Here is a 24,450-nt window from a genome sequence, read left to right on the forward strand (position 1 = left end):
TCACCATTATCCCACAACTTATTATTCTGGAGCACTATGGAGTGCGCGTATACATAGAAGAATATAAGCAAACGCAAAGAATTAAGATGGCACAGAAAACTGCAGGTGGGTGTAACAGCTGGCACCTATGAATGAACAGGCAACATGACATGAATGCGCTAACGTTCCATGATTTGCTTCAAAACTAGAGAGAGCTACTTGTAAATAGATTTATGAACGTTCATGTGGTATAAAGAAGGGTGGGGGAGGGTTGGGGGGAGGTAGGCTGCTACGTCACCGACGATCTAAAAAAAACCCACCACTCGCATTCCACTGGCGCACGCTAATGCCGTCAAATAAGCGTGTTTCGTGTCCTGTTCGATAACAAAATTAGTTTACCACTTGTATAAAACGAAAAACATCTTTTATATCTGTCTATCTCCTAATATTAGGGCAATAGGAATTTACAAATTGTACATAACTATTCCTCAAGGGCATTAAAGGTTGTGTTTTAATTTAAAATACATTACGCTGAACTAATGTATCACTTTTATTTGTTTAAGTTTAGGGGACACATTTAGCAAACGACGCCGGAAGTCTATAAGGTGTATTGCATATAAGCAAGGAAGTGGTACTGTTCAAATGCACGATAGGAATATTGAGTGTACAAGCACTCAAAGCTTTGTCGGAAGTTTTTTCCTATATGGCATTCTGGGGTCGCGATCAACTCCTTGAGCTCGTCATGAGTTTATGTCCGGATAGACTACTGCTTGAGCTACAGGCTATTGTGCGCCATTGTGGCGCTGTCCCTGTGGCGGTTTCCGAAGGTCTGGTGCCCTCCCAGTAGCCCCTTTCACACCTTTACTCGATGTTTTGTGACTCGAATGTCGCACACTATTCTAGACCAATACTTTACAGCGGAATGGTTCGTGCTGATGGAATCGTGGGAAAACATAATGTGATCGTTTTGCTAGCGCTCTGAGAGAACTGAAAATGACTCCAAATTTGCGCTCGCAAGGTATAGAAGTCGTGTTATGGATGATGTGCTGATAAAGTTTAAAGTGTCTGATATGAATGCACCCTTGGCCGCAGATTATAAACGCACGCGATCCAAAGCATTATATTCGTGTTTTACGAACCACGTAGTATGTTTGCCCTCTGCACAGGAAGAACAGAGTGCAGTGCGCTGTTAATATTTGGGAGATGTAGGGTCTACGTTATTGTTAGTGTGCATGCAGAAATGTTCGAGTTTTCGATTAATTAGGGCTTTTGTAGTAAATTGCTCGAAAGCGTCGTACTCGCATACCTTTACGGTGTCCTGGGAAAATGAAATGTGACATTGAGTTTAAATTTCCGGGGAATTGCAACGATGTTATGGGACATGTATGAGCGATGTTTAAGCCGCGCTGTTTAAATACGGCCACTTATATTTTCTAATGTCTACAACAGCTCGAAAGAAGTGACTGCGCTGACAGTCGGGCTGTGATTCTGCGTGGTCAGGCAAATCTGCTGGGCTTTTCCTTGTTTCCTTTATTAAATCGCGTCACGTGAGTTAATATCTTGGAAATGTCAGCTCCTGCTGTGAGAAAACTGATCTGTATTGCATTTATTGCTGTCTGCAGTTTTCCAAACAGGTGGAGGAGTCGGTAACGTCCCTATTCAACGGCATGAGCATTGTGCAGACCATCATGCTGTTCTGTGAAATCAATAATGACGACGGCTACTCGATGGTTCGTGTGCACCGAATTTTGAACCTTGTTTTAGTAATATAAATCTGTGTATAAACTTTTCCGATGAACGTGCTCTAGAGCAGATAAATGGCGTTTCCAGACGACTTTTAAACCGGCCTAAATAAAATTTGCGCTATATATAGTTTGTGGTAAAATGCAGTTACTGGACTCTTCGTAACATTGAAATAAAGAAGGCGCACATTGTAGAATCTGGAATTGATGAGCGCTAAATGGAACATTTTATTTTCCAGTTCTGTAAAAAAAAAACTATTATTTTTTACGCTTCATAAAATCAAAATTAGAACAGGCATCCTGGTCGATATTTAAGGGAACAAAATCGAAGTTTCAATTAGTCTCTTATGCTCATATTGTCTCTTATTATGGTGATTTTTGGAAAGCATTGCGGGAAGTGTAACTTTATAGCTTCTCTGATTCAGCTGTAGGATTTAGAAAAACATGTAAGGCTAAAACTGATATATGTAACCATAAACCTTTTTTTTTTTCAGCAATCTAAAGGTAGTGGAAATTTGCTATTTCTTGGGTTTCCGATTAAGAGCGTTGCTAGCATGGTGAACATAAGATTTTATATTCGGCTACATTTGTAACGTTTATCTCGACAATATAGAGCGTAAATACAAATTTCGCTTCGAAGTCAGTCTCTCACACAGATCTCGTTTTCTCTCACCAAACTAATCTCGTAACATATGGCGGAAAGCCTGCTCAACTCTACGCTATTTCGGCCATCGCCATATTTATAAAAACCAAAGTTGCATTGTATGGGTAACTTGTCTTTGGTTCTTTATAAATGGTCTACGATTATTTATTTATTTATTTATTTATTTATTTATTTATTTATTTATTTATTTATTTATTTATTTATTTATTTATTTATTTATTTATTTATTTATTTATTTATTTATTTATTTATTTATTTATTTATACCTATCAATTATTGGTGTTTTGGTAGAGGCATGAGAGAGCACGATTTCTATTGTATTTGATCACTCGGAAATATGCTGGGAACTTTAATTTCAGTCTCGTGTTTTCGTGGCACAAATTAAGTGATGGTTGATCAAACGGTAACATCACTGTTACGAGAAAGCTGCTACCCCAACGAGTTGCGTCTAACTAGTACCAAACATACAGCGCGCTAAGCAAGCAGCATTGCGCAATTCAATCGAACTATTCACTGAACTCGCAAGATCACTTGCCCCTTCCTTAGGTCGTCTTTTCTCGTCTATAATATACTACTGCAAGGCTCATGTGCTCGTGTTTATGTTTCTGGCGCGTTCTGCAGGCATACCTTTATAATAGAAGAGGAAATGGAGCTCTTGTTTCAGGATGTTCCGCAAGTACGGCGCTTGCTAGCATGATAGTAATGGATAACGAAATTTTCTGTTTTCTACTTCTGGTTTGAAGCAGCTTCTTTGTTTCTTGTGCCGAGCTTCTTAAAAAAAATCGTGATCGCTAATTCTACATTTACTTTCTACTTTTTACCGCTGGTCTGTTTGGTAGCAATAAATGCCGAAATAATCGTTTAGAGCACAGGAAATAGTTGCTCATAACGGCTGTTACTGTTTAGGGAACATCTAGATTTAGTGACAAGCGTACTTGAAACTGCAGAGGCTACCTAGCACGCGCGAGAGTACGGGACAAAATTTGTAATTTCTAGATGACAAACAATTTGCTGTTCGAAAGAGATGTTGCGGAGCTACCACGCACATGCATGAAGCACAAATAACCGGACATTGATCAGTAGTAAGTGTAGAACATTTACCCGCTCATAAGGAAGCGTTGCGACGCAACTGAGTCACGAAGAACTAAGACACAAGCCGTGACGAGCATTTCCTTTCAATGAAGGTTTGACGAATCGTAGAACTGTCAATGCACTACTCGACATTACCAGAAGGGTGAAGTGACTACAGTGCCACACTGCGTTCTAGTAAGATTAGTGTGAAACTCAGTTGTTTCCCGTAATCGTTCGATGATCAAGCGCCGCAGCATAGCCGAGCGCCGAGTTGTGCCTCGTGAAGTTAATAGCTTAATTTTTTACCCTTTAGATAAATGCGTGGATCAAGGAGCTGCCTGTAAGTGCCTAACATTTTATTTATTTATTTTTTAACTTTGCCGAAGAAACATTACTCTGCACTGACACTTTTGTGCAGCGCTCACTCCTTGCCATTTATTTGTTTTGTTTTGTTTTGTTTTTTACTGCTGGTTGCATAGATGTTAGTACAACGTGTATTGCATAGAGACAATATTCACAAGGTGTTATCCCTTTGAGGAGTGTCAAGCAATAGAGAGATGATATAAAGGGAGAAACGTAGGGTAGTTAACCGGAATAGCATCCGGGAGGCTACACAAGGAAAACGGGAATGTGGTACAGAGAAATTTGACATACACAACAGTAGCTGAAATCTACATTGCGTAAATTGTTGTAGCGCTAGGCTCTTGTGCGATTAATGCAACTATTTGCGTAGCGAGCGGTTATGTAGAGGCTATACGCTGTAGTCAATATATTTATAATAAGTAAGACACAGACATTGTAATGGCAACGTGTATACGATTGAAAGCAAACTAAATCCCAGTGGCGTATACCCAGTGGCCCCTATGGCACATTATTTTAGACAGCACTTCGCCGGGATCGGCCTACAAGAACGGCGAGATAGGCTCGCCCACTAAAAGGTGGCCGAGCTCGGAGAAGAATGCTACGCATTGAAAAAAAATAGGCACAGGCACTGCAGGGCCTCTTGGTTTTGTTGTAATGTGGCGTCATCCATGACGTTTAATGAACAACCCGCCGTGGTTGCTCAGTGGCTATGGTGTTGGGCTGCTGAGCACGAAGTCACGGGATCGAATCCCGGCCACGGCGGCCGCATTTCGGTGGAGGCGAAATGCGAAAACACCCGTGTGCTTAGATTTAGGTGCACGTTAAAGAACCCCAGGTGGTCGAAATTTCCGGAGTCCTCCACTACGGCGTGCCTCATAATCAGAAAGTGGTTTTGGCACGTAAAAACCTCATAATTTAATTTCACCTTTGATGAACAGTTGCCTCGGAAACAACACAGCGGCCAAAAACTGATGATAAAAAAAGGTGCCAGCGCAAACGCGCGACACTTTGCTTTAAAGCGAAGCTTTTTTTGCCTAATTTCCCTGGTTTCACGTGACTTCCAGGCTGCAGTGTCTGTGTCTGCTCTATCTGTCGATCGTAATATCGGTGGATTTAATTGCGGATACATGTACGAACGTTATATACAAGTATCAATGAAGCGGCTTGTACATGCAAGCCATGTACATTAACCAAGTGTACATATAATAAATATATTATTTATTATATTAGCTTCCTATCAAACCTGAACATATAATGTAGGTTCACAGGCATCTCTAAAGCGCAGAAATCTGCAAATATAATAGTAAATTATATTTAGCGAATTCTTAAATTTACGTGTTTCTTTTACCCGTTGGGTTTGTGCCACTGAGGGTGTTGCCGTTCTTGGACAATTCTGTGGAGCGGGTATGTCCCAGTGGCACACAGGAATCCGTAGATGTTGCTTGATACGTGTCGCACATTTGTGTGCATACACCTGTGTCATTACCTTTATTCCTTCGACAAGCATCACGCAGCGCCTTCGCCCTTGTGACGTCGCTGCGTGTCCAGCTTACAAAGTGCCTCCGCCTGAACTGGATCTTGCGTTTCGGCATAGCTTGCGAACGACGCTGTTCATAACAAGAAAACTTGCAGTATAATAAAGGTTACGAGCTTTGTGGCAGATAAAAACAAATTTGAAGTGGATAAGCATAGAATGAAAGTAAACAACGTTGCACACATCGCCGTGGGTTGTAAAGCATTTCATTAACCGCTTTACTAGAGCTTCGCTTCACGTGTACTCCAACGTTTGCCTTGTATCTGCGTATTTTCGTAGATACGAGTTTCATTTTCAAGATTGAGCAATGTGCCATTACTTTAGAGTTTTGATGCGGCAATACATTCCAGAGGCACTGCGAAGTCAGAATTTATTAAATACACCCGTGGGGAATTGTACGCTCGTCGATGTCTCGTAGGGTCGCTTGTTTTAGAGCGATAGGTGTATGTTGGAAATTAAGGAATTGACAGCACGCAATGCGCCGTGGCTCCCATATTGCCATAAATATAAAATAACATTTCGAATCTAAAATTTAGTCATTGTTAATAAATAACACCGATATAAACGCGCACGAGGAGCAAAAGTTTACTAATTATCTTTTAACTAATCGCATTAGGACGCACACTGCGTGTGAATTACTTTTTAATTGTGTATTTTAACATGACGAAACCATGATCTCGTTATGAGGCACGCCGTAGTGGGGGACTCCGGGTTAATTTTCACCGCGTGGGGTTCGTTAATGCGCACCTAATGCATGGTACATGGGCGTTCTTTTTTTGCATTTCTCGCCCATCGAAATCCGGCCGCCGGGGCCGGGATTTGATCGCGCTGACCTCGTGCTAGCAGCACGACGCCAACACCACTACGCCACCACGGCGGACGATTGAAGCATTGAAACCGGTGTGTTCTCGAGGCACATCTGCTTGGAGTTCATTTTGAAACTTGCCCCACTTCGCGTTGTCAAACACAAAATTGATGCCGGCCCCACAATTCCCTCTCACGGCTATGCAAACCCGTCCGCTTCAATTCGCAAATTGCAATCTGTCTCCAACAGTCATTAGATAGAGAAGTCAGTTAGTCAAGGAAGACTAACAAGAAAATAATGTTCACTGTTGTAGCGAACTACCCTTTCTACAGTTCCAAAGAAACTATTCTTGCCATGAGAATAGGCTAAGCCAGAAAAGGCGCAGAACCGAAAAACGGGTGGCGACATCCCTTGAAGTTGCCGCGCCAGCTCGCCGTGACGTCACAGATTCTGACGACTTGTGTTGTTGGTAAAGATTTACTGTAAGCGCCCACCTAATAATCATGTCCATTTCGTCTGCTGTTGAAGTTTTGATTGACTGATCTGATCTGCGCGTCCTCAGCAGCGAGGCGCCTACGCCAATCAACACTTCAGCAGCAGACAAAATGGAGATGTCGGCTATAGGTGGACTCTTACAAAATACCTCCGCAAAAGTACATGTTGCTGGGCTAGTCGGTTCATATTGTCCCCCTTCCGTCCTTCCTTGTTTGCGCTAAGAGATCATGATTTCTTACCATCTAGTGAGCAAGATGTACTTCACTGTATTCTAAAACAGTCAAAGGCTCAGCTTATCAAAGTCAAGAACATTCGATAGGCCATAATGCCCCCCCCCCCCCCCGGCTCCCCCCCTCCCACAAAGAAATAAGAAAAACAAGTGCCTAGTGGAAATGCGTGATGTCAGTCACACTGGCATACTAGCGTTGGGGTTTCGGCGCGAAAGGCACGTGACTCAACACACTAGAATTTTAAAAAATACTGGCAGCCCCCAGAGCACCATAAATACCTTGCTATAGTTGCTTTTCTGTGAACTAGTTTCCATTTCGTTTCTTACCGAAAGTGTATGGGCGTCATGACACCGAAAGCGGTCATGTGGCAGCACAATATGGTAACGTTTTTCCACTCGCTCCGGCCTGCTCTGACGCATGCTGTGCTGCTACATCACGTCGCGCGACAAGCAGCAGCATAGCGGACGACTGACCGAGACGGAGCCAGCACCAAACGTCACAATGTCCTGCTCCCACGTGACTGCCTTCTACGTCACAACACAAGCGCCGCCTGGGAAACAACACTGAAACTGTTTCGAAAAAAAAAAGTTGTTATAGTAAAATTACATAGCGCGCTTTAAGGCTCGTAGTACTACCGTTTTAGGATGTCGGTGGTCAAGGGCTTCATTTGTTCGAAAGAACAAAAATTTATAAATGTCACGTGAGCAGTTCATTAACGGAGCGAGAGCGGCTGCAGTGCGTCAGGCAAATATCTGCGACCGAATTTGCAAACACTTTTGGTTCGTAATTTTTACAGTCAATCCTGATGCTCCAATTTACAATTGGTCTTAATCAGCTAGTCCCGATGCTGTTGGCTGAAATTCTCTCTCACTAAAGCTTTCAGCGTAAGAGATTTTTGTGAATACGGGCACTGAAATTCACAGCGCGTCATGTGAGCCCGCACTACGTCTCGACTTATAACTCACATCATTTCCATGCTACACATGCTTTTTGCGCACAGATATAGAAACCAACAGCTTTAGCAGCTGGAGCGATATCGCATGCTGAATATTGCTCTCCTTTACACTCACTTCGAATTGCAGCCGGAAAACCAGCAAGACGCTTACGACAGCGCCTGGCATTGCTTCACCAATCTCAAAGAGATCTTTATGAGCTGATAACTGAGAGGGAGCGAAGACACCGTTACTCCAACTGAGAAGCGCTTCCGACGGTTACGCATACACGCCCTGGTGCAGGCTGTTTTCAATGTGCTGGATCAGGAAAAAATAAAGTGTTAAATGACAGAGATTAAACTATCCCCATGTTTACGGCACACTCTTTCACTTTCCTGTATTTCTGGGAACAAAATGGTATATAAAAAAAGGATGTCTGCCGTTCTCCTGCCGGAGATTTCCCAAAAGGTAGGTGGACTTCCCAACGGTTGAGGTACCCGTAAAGATGTCCCAACACCAGGCCAAATAGCACGCTTTTTCCTATATTATCGGCATAGGTACCCAGCGACGCATAGCCGTGTTACAGAACGTACCATGGCGGTACGCCATCGCTACGGTTAAAAGGATGCCTGCCGGTCAACCAATGGAACAATAGCGGAAGCTCGTGCTTGTCTAATTGGAAGATACTTGCTCTGCGAGCCTCCTCGAATGTACCTTCGCGAGTTGACCCGACACAGGCACCATCTTCTGTCATTGCTCTCTGCCTCTCACCCAGGTTCCAGCTTTTCAAGGACTATATCGCGTCATCAGTCATCAGATTGTTCTACCGCCAATATTTTCTCCTGCCTGTATTCCGAGAATACCTCCGTGGGTTCTGCCTAAACCTTTCGTTACACTGCAGATTCCTGGAATTACTAAAAAGTTATCCATCACATCTATTGGCCTCAAGCAACTCACCCTGTTGCACATTTCTACAGACTACGGAGATACTGTACACGTGTATACCGATGTCTCTGTCACACCATATGCCTCCACTGCAGCCTTCGTCATTCCACATATGTTCATCGCTCGGTGGTTTAAACTAGACCATGGATCAACATCAACTGCCGCAGAACTTGTCGCTATCCGAGAGGCACTTCGATTTCTCTCCGAAGATCCTCCTCACGCATAAATGATATTCTGCGATTGCAAGCCATCTCCTCAAACGATTGACGGTGTCCTCGGATGGGGCCCGTATTATTCCATGGCTATATAAATTAAACAGCATCTCGACCACGCTAGAAATGGCCACAATGTCACCTTTCAGTGGATACCTTCACACTGTGGCATGATAGGAAACGAACTGGCCAACGTTGAAGCGAAAACTGCTTTAGATAATGCTTCTGAAGTACGCATTCCGTTATCACGAACAGACACAAACGCCCTACTTCGTCGCGTAATACGCAACCGTGCGTTAGAACACTGGACCTCACCTGATCGACGACGCATGCGAGTAAACAAATGGGACCAAGAAATGAAATTTCGTATGCCTCACAAGCTGAAAAGAAGCCAAACGAGCATGGTGCACCGGATTCACCTTGGTGTCGCATTCGCCAGCTGTTATAGACATATCATAGGTGGCAGTGACACTAGCTCAAACTGTAAATACTGTGAGGTGCCAGAAACACTTGATCATATATTTTGCGTGTATCCCGCGTACGCGCAAGAACGACAGAAACTGGTCTCTTCCATTGCAAAGATCCATAAAAGGCCGATATCAGACGAGTTTCTTTTAGGTCCTTGGCCTAATGTAAACAGCGCAGCCCTGATAAGAAGTGCCGCTATAGCTTTTCTCCAAGCCACTGGGCTCGAAGCACGGCTTTAGGGATGCTGCAATTCTGTGAATTTGTATATACGCATCTCTTCCTTATACCATCATCATCATTCATCAGCCCTTTCCCTCCACGTCCATTTTCCCCAGTGTAGAGTAGAAGGCCAGAGCTAGTTATAGCTCAGGCCGACCTCTGCCTTTCTGTAAATAAATTTCTCTCTCTCTCTGCCGGTCCAATGCCGGCAATTTCCTGTCGAGTGGAGGACCTTTCCATGTCTTGGTTCTATTGTATAGGCCGAGCACAGGGGTCGACGCGCGCTGGTACACACCGGTATGGGTACCCGACAGCAGCACTCGTCTTCTGCCTCCCGCAGCAGTGGCGGATGGTCAGCCATTTCACCAATGCTGTGATGGGAAAAGGGACGCGCAGCAACCTTTCAACTCTCTCTGGGCGATGATGATGATGATGATGATCAATTGGCGTCTCCTTTGAAACTGGGCAGTGAGAAATAGTCACTTAGCCTGCTTTATTTAATCAGGTATGCATACGTGTTTTTCATCCTAGTATTTTTGTATTCATCTTAATTTCTTTTTTTTTTCTCAAAACTTCTCCATCTACCTTGTGCAGCTATATATACCTATGCCGGTGCATGATTCGCAAGATTTATAGGTGTCGCCGCCTGGCGGCCACTGCCTCAACCATGCGCAGCACGTGTAGATGGCTTTTTGCGTGCTTTGCTAGCCACACGTGTTTAATTGGGCGCGTATGTCATGCCCATCTTCTCAACACTGTCTGTTCCGTGGTGTTAACGCTGTCATAAAGGTCCATGTGCATTTTTTCATTTCTTTTTTTTTGACAATGTATAGAAGCATATGACCTCGCAGCGCAGTCTTTTCACTGGGATGGGATCAGTGATTGCACGCATCGAGCGCCCAGTGTGTGATAGTCTCACCCTCCGTTAGCCACAATCATTCCAATTCAGTTGTCGCTTTGTGTTTCAGGCACGACATAAGATGCGTCTGGTGCCGTTCGGAACAAATGAAGGGGTCCCATCCGCGCGTACTTTTTGTCACGATGTGCCTATCTTTCCGCAATCTTTGTGACACAACGAAACATGAGGCAGTGTGAAGATAACTCAGTAATAAAACACAAAGAAAAAATCTGAACCACTAGCTCTTATTATGTCACGGGATACATTTGTTCTTGGATGTCTGATTTCGTGTCTGTCACTTAGCGGTCACGCGAAAACCCTAGTCTTGGAGGCGACCTTTTATTATGTAGATCTGATCCCATTCCACTACGATTGGAGTGCTCAGCCTCGCAATTGGATTGGGGCATTTTGGTGGCTTGGATTCTCTGCTACATGAGAAAAGAGAATGAAGAGCTAGTGTTTTATGAGGACCATGTGATATACATGACCACCTTGAGAACCTCCATATAGAAACAATAGTAGCTACAGATTCTTCTGTCAGTGAAAAGGAGGCAGGAGTGGGCATTTTCTCGCTCTCATTAAATTGGTCGTTCTCTCTTCGACTGCCCGACTTTACACCAATATTTCAGGCAGAGTTATTGGCTATCTATCTAGCCCTACGAAAACCTCTCTCATCTATTTATTCACCCGTAATCATTGCCGACTTCCAATCCATTTGTTCCGCTCTGTCAGTGCCAAATTCATCGACCAGTCTCCGAGAATTCTGTTCATCTATCTCCCAACATTTACGCCGCATCCGCTTGGTATGGGTACCAGGACACACGGGACTCATTTTAAAAGAGTCGGCAGACGCACCAGCGGCGGCATCTCTTAAAGGCACGGTACTGATAATCCTAAAACCTTCGGCACGCATCACGGCTGTAAGATTTTTTAGAAAACTTGGTGTCCAAGAAGAACATACCATATCAAGTATATTAAATAACACCACTTTTCCGCACCTTCGATTCCCTTGGCACAGTAGATGGTGCTAAACAAGAAAATTTGAAGTTTCATTCAAGAGAATGCGTTGCCGAATACGAATGCTTAATTTTTTTTCCCACAGCTAGGTCTCAATCGGCAACTTCCGCTCGATGTTTTCACTGCAGCGACCCTGAAACTATGGAATATTTCTATGTTGAGTGTCGTAGCTTCGACTTGCACAGAAGACGACTTCTAAAAGGCCCCCTTCGCCAACTTGAATTGGTCATAACGCTTCCTGGGACACAGTCTCTTGGGGCGTCGGCACTAGGACACCGCAATATGAACGTTTGTGATGCCATATTTAGTTTTGTAAGTGAAACAAACAGACTGCCATGTTAATTGTAAGTTTTTACTTTCTTTAATACCAACACAAAAGTATGAACTTCACATTTTACATTATTATAGCCTGAAGATTGATATTATCGATTAGTATTCATATATTACCATTCTTAAATTACAAAATTCTATTTAGGCATTCTTCGCTTTTTAACTACTGCCGCCCGATTCATGTCCGATCCTCTGTGGTGGGTTGAGCCATATTCGTAGGCACCGCATCAAACCAAACGAAGCCATGTGTTGAGGCAAAACCACCAACAACAACGTGTGAGTATGACATGGCAGTCATAACACTGATTGCAGGTGGCTGTTAGACTCGTGCTTTAGCGTGGCGTTGTTAGCTTTATGGAAGGTGTGCTGCTATTAGTTGCTTAAATAAAACATATTTACCGCCTGTAACTAGAACGTTTTCGCATCGCTGTCGTGCACGTAACCGTGCAAAGACAGCTCTGTATTTAACTGGTACATTTTTATTGTTATTGCGATCAATATAACCATGTGTGAAATAGCATGTCGATCATCATAGAGCGCATTCACTCACAGTCATGTAGCTTGACTTTCTGAACTTACTAACTTTGCTGAACTTCACAGCAAATTGACAAAAAATATCGGATATTGACGCGCACACGCCACTGAAATAGTGTGAGCAACTGAATTGCTGAATTAGCTTAATTGTGCAGGAATGTAGGCTTGTTCATAACCAGTGCAACATAAACAAAAACGAATACTGCATTTGCACAGTTGTGCAACACCAATGTCAACATGGTAGGCACACCGGAAGGTAAACATGTAGAAAAAGGCCACCAAGGTAGTACCGAAAGACGGATGGTGTAGCTGAGTGCTAGTCCACAGTTGAATGGCAGTTTGTACTTCTTTCACGTGCAATAGGAACGTCCTGCATTTTTTGTCCAATAATGTGGCATTACAGGCAATATATTATCAGTTAACTGCAGTCAACGCGTTTCATTAGCCGTCAATCAACCCAAACCACTCACAACGAAGCGCCGCCGTTTACAACTTAAGACGTGCCGCCGAACGCCTATCCAAACTAACGCGGCCACGATGCCGCCACCTATAGCTCGATCTCTCAATAGGTCCTCCTTTCGAGATATGAACCCCTGAAATTATCCTGAGTGTTGGGCCAGAGGACATCCGTAACCTTAGGGAAGGGAAACTGATGGGTTGCTGGCGGCAAGCATGTAAGTGCAAGTATGCATAAGCAGTGGCGTAGCTAGGCCGTCTGGCAACCGGGGCCCATAGGTCTTCTGTCACCCCCCCCCCCCCCGGGTGTAGTCGAGGAAGGCGAGGATGTCAGCAATTTCCGGGTGTCTTCAGACGTATATGACGACCCCCCCCCCCCTCTGGCCCCTGGCACCTGGCGCCCACGGACCCTCGCCCCCCCCCCCCCCCCCCCGTTGCTACGCCACTCTGCATAAGCAAGCATATGAAAGGAACACGAAGGTACAGAAAAGAGGACATAGACCACCAGAAAAAAGATAAGGTAAATATTTTTGAATAAAAAAGAAATGCCACTCACAAATCGAGCAATGTAATTAAGCTTTGAGCGCTACAAGACGCTGGTATACCGAAGGAGCCTATGCGATATGCATCTTCAGCATGTAAAGGCCAAGGAAACATTAAAAGCTATATGTAAACACGCGTGAATGCAGCGTGACATTCGCTATCACAGTATAGTTAACTGCATTTACTAGATCATGAGGTTTTACGTGCCAAAACCATTACCTGGTTATGAGGCACGTCATAGCAGGGGATTCCGAATTAATTTTGACAACCTGGAAGTCGTTAACATGCGCATGTAGACCTATGTACACGGGTGTTCTTGCATTTCGCACCCATCGAAATGCCGCTGCCACGGCCGGAATTTGATTTCGCAACCGCGTGCTTAGCAGCTCAACTCCAAAGCCACTAAGCCACCACGGCGGGGGAGCTGTTTTTGAAGCGAAAAGCTTCACTACGCTAGACAACACCGTCCTTCGCGCGAGCCGGCGTATGTCGGAATTGGCTCCGCAAGCGTGTTCGGAGTCTGAATTGGCTCCGTACGCGTGTTCGGAGTCTAAATTGGCTCCGTAAGCGTGTTCGGAGTCGGCGCAGGTTGCCATTGCCGCGCGCTATGCGCCAGGAGGTAGTTTTATGAACGCACACCAAAGTTTCTCAATCGTCAAAGCAGAGAGCAAGAATGGCCGCCTGCGGGAGTGGCGCGCGCGCTTCGAAAGATAGCAGATGTCGTCATTCCGCTGCGTCTGCAGCTGATTTTCTCGATGTCTCAGGATGCTGCCTCGGACTCCGAGGGCGACGGCGGCGCAAACCAGCCCGGAACATCGGCGGCCGCAGCCCAGCGCGCCCAACTGTAGTGCTTCAGTTAAATGTTTCGTAGTAGAATACCCATTCATTGAAACATTTCGATTTTTTTCCGAGATAGTGTGGCAATACATTTTGTATATCTCATAATTTTTTCTTACAAATTTTTCTTAGTGGATGCAAGTATGTCGCTACAAAACTTTGTTCAGTTTTATGATGCAGTCGTGATTCTGGCATTCTATACCTTATTTCTAACATATACCTCGTTAATAAAACTTTTATGAGTGAAAAGTGAATTCATTGTGCTTTTTTGTTTATGTATTGCATAATATGTTGGGTGCAGTAGTTCCTTCAGAAAAATAAAATTGGCGTAACCTACAAAAAACACCTATTTTCCCCATGGTATTGAAAGAGCTAAAGGATGCGGACATACACAGGCAGACAGTGACGGTGCGCTTCCCTGTGAGTGTTTATTGCAAAAAAAAAATAATATTATTATACAGGAGCTGGACAACACAAATATCAGGGAACCCACGGAAACACATGGTGGCACACATGTGCCACCAGCGCCCCTCTCCCTTTGTGCCCCAGATAAATCATTTCTACAGAGTGCCACGAAGCCTCTGATACTACAGACGCAGCTCTATCGCCCAGTTTTGTGATAAAGCTGGCTTCCCTCTTTGTCCGTCATTCTATCTCCGAATCGCTTAAACGCTATCTTCCCGATACTGACTTGCACTGGCTTATCTACTGTGAATTATCTTGTCTTTGGCACGTATCGAACAGCCGTGCATGCAATTTATGTCAAATAGGGCACACACAAAAATTTGTGAAATCTGCCAGCACTATATTTGTACGTAGGGATGAGTGGTTCGATTAGGCCGTTGTGAATTGCGCGCACCATCTCAATCTGCTTTCTTACGCTGCAGCTTTTCCAAAACCATGATGTACTGCCTAACCACACTCGTGGCTGAGCAAGATGTGAAGAAAGAGATGACAGTTGTTATGAAAATTGACGGCAACATTGTGCCCTTCACTCCACGAGGCAACCTGGCTTCCAAATTCACCTTTCTACCGAATCCCTCGATCGACATCATCGCACCGACAAGTGCTAACTTTAGTTATGAAAGTACATTACCTTGTGTTGCATGATTGAAAAGCTCTGCTACAACACCAGGATCTTCCGGCAAAAGAATGTGCGTGTAATACGCAATATATGAAAAGAGCTTGTGACGTAAACAGGATATTCTGAGTCCACTCATAACCATATATGCCTAAAACAAATTCCACCAGAAGCCAACAACGACACCAAGGACAACATAGGGGAACTTGTGCTTACGAATTGAATTAAAAAAAATAATAAATAATCTAAACGAAAGTGGATGAAAAAACAACTGGCGCAAATGGGATACGAGCCCAGGTCTTCGTATTACGCGTGAAATGCTCTTACCAATTGTGCTACCGCGGCGCCGTTTTCCCATCCGCTTTCTGGGGTACTTATGTCTTACTCCTAGAACTAAACCTGGGTGTGTTAACCAGCGCCACCATTCACAAAACTTGGCAGCGAATGTGGAACATCCTTTCTGCCGTAGGCGTCACGAGTATGTGATCTATTTGGGTTAATTAAATTATTGGGTTTTACGTGCCAAAACCACGACCTCATTATGATCGAGGCACGCCGTCTTGGTGGACTCCGGAAATTTGGACCTCCTCGGTTTCTTTACCGTGCACCTAAATCTAAGTAAACGGTTGTTTTCGCAATTCGCCTCCATCGAAATGCGGCCGCCATGGCCGGGGTTCGATCCCGCTACCTCGTGCTTAGCAGCGCCTACACCATAGCCACTAGGCAACCACGGCGGGTATCTATTTGGGTGACGGCAACTGGTCAATAAACCCACACATGCTACCTCGAGGTATCAGTGTTGCCGGATTCGAGACCCTCGTAATGTAATGAACGAGAAGAAAGGGAACCGAGGGGCCCGATTTTAATTAATCATATCATAAGAAGCCAACAAACAAAGACACCAAGGACAACATAGGGGAAATTATTTGTACTTAGTAATTGTATTAAAGAAATGATAAATTAATGGAAATGAAAGTGGATGAAAAAACAACTTTCCACAGTCTGAAACGTGGAAATCAACTATAGAAATGTTTGCAGTCTTCGTGTGCCTGAGCACGACCACGCTCGAACACAGGCACACGCAGCATGCTGCGTTCGAGCGCGACCGTGGTTGCTGGTGTTTCCAGAAGCCAGGGAGGATAGTTCAAATCTAGATGCCAGAAACTCGACGTAGGAAGCCGCGGAACGTACTGTCGGTACGCGTACCATGCAAATGTGTTACACATGGTGACCCTCAATGCTTGAAACGAGCTGCCATGAGAAGTGTTGGGTGACCAAGGGGAAAAGGTGGTCAGGCTGCTTTTGGCTTACACCACAGAATATGGACATGCTAATCGTGATTGTCTCGTAGCACGAATAAACTGACAAAAGTGCGAAGGAGTTCCCCATTCACCTGCCCTCTCTATATCCTGTAACTCTACCTGATCTGAGGACCGGATCCAGCTGTTTACATGCCAGCCGGAACTGAATCGGCATCGTGTCGCTTCGGAACAGAAATGTGTGAACCTAATTGCTGAATTCACTTTCGGTTATCGAGACAAAGCGCTTTCGTTACATGTAGTAGTTATCATTTCTGATCTGGTTCGGCATGTACCAAAGAAAAAAGCGCTCACTGCTCACGTAAATACGGAAGGTTTCAGCAAGTGGGGCCAACGGTCATACCAGGCTGAATGCACCGGTTTTCTCTGCAACAAGAAAGCAAACGCTGTTTCTCGCAGACCGAAGCTAAAGAAAGAAACCGTCTGACAGATGCTTCCATAACAAGCACGACAGCTGCTTCTTCTCCTGAAGTGAAGGCTATTTAAGGGATCCGATGAATTAGGTGAGAACAGAGGGAAGGAGAAAGCAAGAAAGCGCATATGCCTCTAAGGACCATGCCAATAATTAACACAACGACAGCAAGAACACAAAATAAGGCTCAAGCGCCCTAGAGTTTAGCGATATGATGAAGAACAAAAGCTAATTACAGGATACATTTTGGGACTTGATGGCGTGCTGCACAGCATTTTAGCGACGACAAACGCAGGCATTACGGTCACATTGTGACAGAATGTGAAGGTCAGTATCAACTGCACGCAGCTCAAATCTAAGAACGACGAAATGGCAGGCTGGAACGTTACCCAGGGCAGTGATCTGTCAGCCAGAATACATAAGGAGGTTAGAAGTACGACAACTAGCAGAGACCAGAGGATCAACCAGAACACCCATTTCATACGCTTTGTCTGCGATGTCGAACTAGTACGCAGGGTAGAATATACGCTCTTCCTCACAAACCTATGTCACTAATAGCGCTTCCTGAGTGGTCGGAGGGTGGGCACTCATCATTCGTGGTGCCGTAAGATGCGGGTACAAGGGCAAACATGCGCGGGTTGCAAAGATGACCCCAGAACTATGGTGGCTTGATGAACGCGCCCTATGCTGGGGAGCCTCAGAGCGCGCTAGGGAAGGAAAGAGTGCATCTCCTCCTCTAGTCCGTGCGGCAGAGTGCATACGCGACTGAGCGCATACGTGGCTCGCAGTGGCGGTCAGCTACGGAGGGTGCCTGGACTAAGGACAAACCGATGACTGGTGGCTTCGTGCACTCTGTGTTTCCGCACGCCAAGTGTTGGAGGTCGAGTAATTTGAGTTGTATAGACCAGGCACAGTTCAAACGACGATGAAAGTGGCAGCGTGAAGTGTTCGCTTTGAGAGAAGCACGCGCGATCCCCGCTGGCAGCATTCAAATCATCGTCAGAATTTGAAGTCAAAGCGAGTGCTCGCGGTCATGAAGTGAGATATCTTCATCTTTGTATGTGTGCTGGTGACGCGATGCTTCTTCATTTATTAAGTGAATATTTACTGCAATTTATGCAACACAAAGCGATGAACATTACTTCGTGTAATTGTCTAATATTTTGATATCGCTATCAATGCTTCGCCGTTCCTGCGAAACTACGACTCCTTTAAGAAAGCCAACAGCATCCTTTTGCAACCGTCCAAGGACTTTTATAGCTGAGAGGTCGGGTATCTCTAGCCTGAAGGAACTGGCACGTGGTCTGGTGGGAGAGCCACGTGACCGAGTTGCAGGACGTACTCGTAGCCGAACCAGCTCTTTTAGGCGCGTGTGCTTTCGCGCGGGAGCTTTGTGGCTTGTGGTGCTTAAATGCTGTGGCCATTGGTAACACTATGTCATGGTCTTCCGCCGACTGGGCGGATGGTTGCAGGGCGCATCCGTAGCCGCGGTCCGCTGCCCATGTCTAGTCTAGATGCCCCGTTTATTCTTGCCGACTCACAACAGCTTCGCTTAGACCGACTCGTCCAGCGCGTTGTATACCTACATGATTTTAAAGTGAATTGACGGAGCAGTGTAACGTAAACGTAACGTAACGTACGATATTAATTACGTAACGTAAATAAGTTCGTAAACGATAAGAAAGCGCAGGCGCGCAGTGTCGTCGTGACATCACATTCGCGCTGTCGTCATTCCGTTGTTGTCAGGCCGCTGTCTTCGCGCCATCGTATAATAACACTGCATGTCGTGGTTCTGTTGTCACAATGCCGTGCTCCTCATGCTGCTGTCGTCGCCGTATACCATAGCCGCCTGCACTGTGGTCATTCCATTGTCGACGCACCACTGCCGGCGCCTCGCCGTCGTCATCGTCGCGCTGTCGTGCCATCTATACAGAAACATCTCGACGATAACTTGTGCTCGTGTCAAACGCCCTTCCCGATATCAGCAGTGCGAAAGTTTTGCTAGTGTACGTTTGATTTCTGCGGACGGCATAGGCAGCTTGCTCGCTTGTACAGTCATCTTCTGTGGCCTGAACACAATCTTTATCTATCTCTTCTTTTTTACCATCCATGACGTCAAGATTTCTGTGGAAAATGACGTGGTTATCGAGCCTGGGCGGAGCGACATCGGCGAGGCCACAGTGGCCGGCACTGTGGTCGCCATTCTCTTCGCGCTCCTCGCCGCTGTGGGGTTCTTCTTTTATTGTCGACTCGAGAGAGACAAGTGTACGGGTGTCAGTTCCACAATGGCCTTCTGGGGTCGCCTAAAGAAGACTGGAATACCGGACTCGGGAGCGCGCGATGAACGCGCAAGTTTCGCTGGAGGTGATTCAGGTAGGACAAAATGTCTTTGAGGTTTTGCCCGCCTACTGCAATGGTGGCAACTGCAGCCACAGTGTTTGCATTATCCCAAAGTAGGTTTGAAGGACCTAGAATTATATGCCGTATCTCGATGTACGGTATGATCACAAGCATTTTAAGGCCCCTATACAGCCAAGTTCCATTGTTATAGCCAACCACGATGCCATTGATCATTACTTGCATCACTGACTCCATTAAAACATTGCTTGGCGCTCTTTGGCCATGAGTGGCCCTTGCGTCATAAAACCCCCCATATCATCATTACGATCACAAGCAATATGTAAGGTCGCTCTGATTGTTCGGCTTCTTAAGTCTCACGAATCGGCCTCGTGCTTTGTGTATAGAGAGGGGGTTCACTTCCCCCCATGTCAGCGGGGCGACAGTTGCTGTGTTATGCGGGGTCACAGGCAACGCGCGGGGTTTGGTGACGCATCGCGGCAGGTGCCAGGCGGGCGTGTGCCGATTGCTGGAAGTCAGTATTGTGCGCACGATGTTCGCAGTCCGCCGACGGGTCACACAGACCAGCCTTAAAACGAACCGCTGTACAAAAGGTATTGTGAGCCTGGCGCCCGAGTCCCTGACTAATTGGAGGCGCCGCCGAGGTTAAGAAGGACTTAGCAACTCTGACTCCGTGCTGCATGCAGTGAGCATGGACCTAATCCTCTACGCCTCCGGAAGGTAATCGCCAGCATTGTTGTTGGGTGCGACTGCCTGCGTGGTGTCTAAGACCAGCTTACCGTACACGCTGTAGGAATGCGGTGCGCACGTAAAGAGTGCATTCGCACGACGGCGTCTTGGAAACACGCACTCAAAGAACTTTGTCTTGTAGACAATAAATTTGAAGGACAAGGAGGGTCATCCGTCTCCCAGACGGCCAAACTTTGAGTACAGCGGCACTTCGTGGTGCCGGTGCCCCTGCTTCCGAGACAGGTGCAACCTAGACGCCGTTGGCATTTGAAACGGTCTAGCGATAACTTGTTCGGGCCTGGCGTGTTTTGCTGAGCCGGTCACTCACTACGGAGAAATGAGAGGGCAACGGAGTTTTGGCGAAGAAGGAAAAGAGCTTTGTTTTCCAATATGTTTATTTTTAAGAGTAAGCCCATCCCTGTGGGTGGTGGCTTAACAAACGGTTGACTCTGATTGGCAACTGAACCTGTGGGACGGGCCAACGGCCCTACCGCCTTTTTTTCTTTGTATATTTGGGCTATAAAAATCGGGACGACATGCTGTCCCTCAGACTTGGCTGAAATCAGTATTACTGATAGATCAGTGAGGCTCCGTACCATGTACGTTAGACTTGGCTGAGATCAGGATTGCTGATAGACCAGTGAGCCTCCGTACTATGTACGTTAAAACGAGTCTGGGCTCTAACAGTCATTGAGACAGTAGAAGAGTGAGACTTTGTTTCTCAATTGTTCAAGTTTGTAATGTATTTGTTTTACCTGCCATGTATATAGAAAAGTTCACGTATAAATATTTCTTGTACATCTGACCTCATCGTTTCCTGCCTGCGTTTGACCAACAACTGCCGATCATCGTCCGATAAGCTTCAAGTTCCAACGGTGAAGCGAGGACGGAGAACGAACGAAACTTTACTGGCGCAGCCGACAGGATCGGCAAGCCCCACAACGAGCAACGAGCAGCGAGCCAGGCGCAAGGCATCAGAGGGCTACCAGCCAATTCCGCAACGGTTGCAATTCATCTGGACGAGGACGTCAGGCGGCGCCCCCAGCAGCAACGGGTGAGCGGGATTCCTTGCGTTTTGTCTAGGTTGGCATGGCTGTTGTTCAGTGAGGTTAATGGTGTTCACGCGCAGAACAGCAAATGCGAGTGAGGCTAACGTAAACATTGATACGGCATCTGAACAAAGAGAGGGTCAGAGACGGCAGGAACTACAACGCATCGGAGAGACCGAGTCTGAGACGTCGGATACTAAAATGGATAGTGAGACGCAAGGCGCTTCGCAGGCTCCGAGCACGACAGATCCAGAGGCCATGGCGGTGAGACGCCTGGAGCTGGAGCTGGAAAAGGTGCGCCTACAGCTAGAGTGCGAGCGCATTGCTCTGCGGAGAGTGGAGCTCGAGCAGTCGAGCAGGCCGCCTTCGGTGTCGGAAGGAAGCGATCGGCGCGGTGCCATCACGGATGGAATAGCGCAATGTGCTAAAGTGCTTAAGGCATACCGGTTGCCGTGTGACGCTGACGTTCCGATATGGTTTGAGGAGGTTGAAAAGTTGTTTTCATCTTTTCAAGTACCAGAACACAGCCGTGTACATTTGATCATGCCTGCGCTGACTGAGCGGGTCCGTTATCTGTTGCGTAGCCTCAATGATGAGGAATGTACGGATTACGAGACAGTTAAGAAGGCGGTACTAGATGAACTTAAACTCACGCCGGCTGAATACTTGGGGAGGTTTGAAAAGGCATCTAAACGAAAGGAGGAAACTTGGGCTCAGTTCGCGTCCCGCGCTAGAACCTATTTGGCCTATTACCTTCAGTCTCGCACTGCAAACACCAAAGAAGCTATGACGGAGCTTATGGTCGCTGACCGTATGAAAGCTAGTCTAAGCTCAGAAGCCCTAGAATATGTTCTTTTGCGGGAAGGCGAAGATTGGTTTAAGCCAGTGGAGGTGGCGAAAGTGCTCGAGACTTTCGAGCAAGCTAAAGGGAAAGGACGAGCAACTAAGCTAGCCTCAACAGCCTCACTGCTGCAGCACTCAAAACTAGCTAGCCCGCAGAGGACAAATTTAAAATGCCACGTGTGTCATGTACAGGGTCACCTAGCCAGAGACTGCCCAAACGCTTCAAATAAAGAACCGCAGGGGAAGCCACCGACTGTGCAAAAACAAAGGGTACAGAAGGTTGCTGTTGTAAGTGAAGAACCTCCACCAGAGCAAGAAAGGGTGCTAAGCGCTAGAGTACATGTCGTAGCTCAAAATGCTAGCTCGGGGAGGTCGAAGCTGGACCTAATCCCTATCATGTGCGGGGATATAGCAACGGAAGCTGTGTTGGACACAGGTAGTGAGATAACGGTAGTCCGTAAAAGTATGTTGCCCATCGATTTACAGGAGCCATCACGAACAGTAAGACTTGAGTCGGCATTCGGAAACACCATTCGAGCTAAGCTAGCTACGCTGCCCGTAGGCATGCATCGCCCGGGGGCTGTGATACAACCGCAGAGGATCGATCTGGTGTGCGCGGTTACCGACGAACTTGCAAACGGGGTTGACTGCCTGCTGTCAAAGGAAGATTGGGAACTACTACGGGCGCAGGAAAAAGAGGAGTTTGGAGAGGAAAATATTCCGCGGGCAGGGGTCCGATCAGTCGAAATGGTCGATAACACTGAGCCGGACTGCGGTCTAAGTTGCGAAGAAACGACAGATGAAATCCCTAAATTGCAAGGGAATAGTTTGATGCAGGATGTCAATGCGGTGCCCAGTCAGCGGGAGCTAGAACTAACCGAGAGTGTAGCTGAGTTGACAGGCACCGAGTGCCAGAGCAAATATGCTCTAGTTTACGATAGGAGGGCACGGACAAAAGAATTTAATGTCGGGGACCAAGTACTCCTCTTTGACACAGGTTGGGCACTCAAGAAATTTGACTACTGGCTTTTCGGAGCAGTGGTGAATGTTGTCTCTGATCATAACCCATTGTCATATTTGACAACCAGCACCCCCCAGGGGGCCAAGTTAGCAAGATGGGCGCTTTCACTACAGCGCTACAATGTAACGGTGCGTCACCGGAAAGGAACATGTAACGCCAATGCTGATGCATTGTCAAGGCTCTCGAATCGTTCGTGGGAGCCAATCGAGTAAAGAGCAGGAAAGAAAGGATAGACAGAAACAGCCATGCCAGCTGGGACAGGCGTGAATGTTCCCGTTCACCCGAAGGATGTGTGCGTGGGACAGTTCAGCCTTGGTGGAACTTTCTGTGGCTGTTGTCGTCTATTTGTGTGAGGGTTATAAGACTATGGACATACTATGTATATAACCTGCATATGTTACTTTACTGCTGTTGTGCCGTGCAGTGCGTTGGAGTGTTCCTGTACATACATGAGTGTTTCTTTTGCATGCTCACTGTCATGAATGTGTTGAGCTTTCGCCTTTTTTTTTTTTGTCTCTGAGAGAAAATTGTTTTTTTTCTGTGGTCCTTTCAGTTAATTTCCCTGTTCCTTACGGACTCCGCAGCACCCGTGTTGGGCAGCGTATGTCGATTTTCTTTGACGACGGAACCTTCAGAGCCTAAATCTTATGATACAGCGCCCTTTGGCTCTTGTAGTATAGCTGGGAACATCGTAAGCCCAGTATACTCTTTAGGAGGGACGTGTAAGGTCGCTCTGATTGTTCGGCTTCTTAAGTCTCACGAATCGGCCTCGTGCTTTGTGTATAGAGAGGGGGTTCACTTCCCCCCATGTCAGCGGGGCGACAGTTGCTGTGTTATGCGGGGTCACAGGCAACGCGCGGGGTTTGGTGACGCATCGCGGCAGGTGCCAGGCGGGCGTGTGCCGATTGCTGGAAGTCAGTATTGTGCGCACGATGTTCGCAGTCCGCCGACGGGTCACACAGACCAGCCTTAAAACGAACCGCTGTACAAAAGGTATTGTGAGCCTGGCGCCCGAGTCCCTGACTAATTGGAGGCGCCGCCGAGGTTAAGAAGGACTTAGCAACTCTGACTCCGTGCTGCATGCAGTGAGCATGGACCTAATCCTCTACGCCTCCGGAAGGTAATCGCCAGCATTGTTGTTGGGTGCGACTGCCTGCGTGGTGTCTAAGACCAGCTTACCGTACACGCTGTAGGAATGCGGTGCGCACGTAAAGAGTGCATTCGCACGACGGCGTCTTGGAAACACGCACTCAAAGAACTTTGTCTTGTAGACAATAAATTTGAAGGACAAGGAGGGTCATCCGTCTCCCAGACGGCCAAACTTTGAGTACAGCGGCACTTCGTGGTGCCGGTGCCCCTGCTTC

At 46.4% G+C, this 24,450-nt stretch overlaps 2 protein-coding genes across 3 annotated transcripts in view; both read left to right on the forward strand.

Moving 5' to 3' along the window:
• Positions 1-24,450, forward strand: part of LOC135917243 (hepatocyte growth factor receptor-like) — a 594,900-nt gene that overhangs the window by 548,767 nt on the left and 21,683 nt on the right. For both annotated transcript variants that reach the window (XM_070538625.1, XM_065450778.2), the window contains one exon: positions 19,207-19,459. In XM_070538625.1, the coding sequence (XP_070394726.1) occupies positions 19,207-19,459 (253 nt within the window). The remainder of the gene's footprint in view (positions 1-19,206; positions 19,460-24,450) is intronic.
• LOC135910079 (uncharacterized) lies at positions 20,433-24,437 on the forward strand. The gene has a single exon (XM_065442087.2). The coding sequence runs from the start codon at positions 21,286-21,288 to the stop codon at positions 23,296-23,298; it is 2,013 nt and encodes a 670-aa protein (XP_065298159.2). The 5' UTR covers positions 20,433-21,285; the 3' UTR covers positions 23,299-24,437.

Source organism: Dermacentor albipictus, chromosome 5, assembly GCF_038994185.2.
Source record: "Dermacentor albipictus isolate Rhodes 1998 colony chromosome 5, USDA_Dalb.pri_finalv2, whole genome shotgun sequence".
NCBI classification, from domain to species: domain Eukaryota; kingdom Metazoa; phylum Arthropoda; class Arachnida; order Ixodida; family Ixodidae; genus Dermacentor; species Dermacentor albipictus.

What these genes read in the sequence shown, in the direction of transcription:
- LOC135910079 (XM_065442087.2), top strand. Translation starts at nt 21,286, where the DNA reads ATGGTGTTCACGCGCAGAACAGCAAATGCGAGTGAGGCTAACGTAAAC.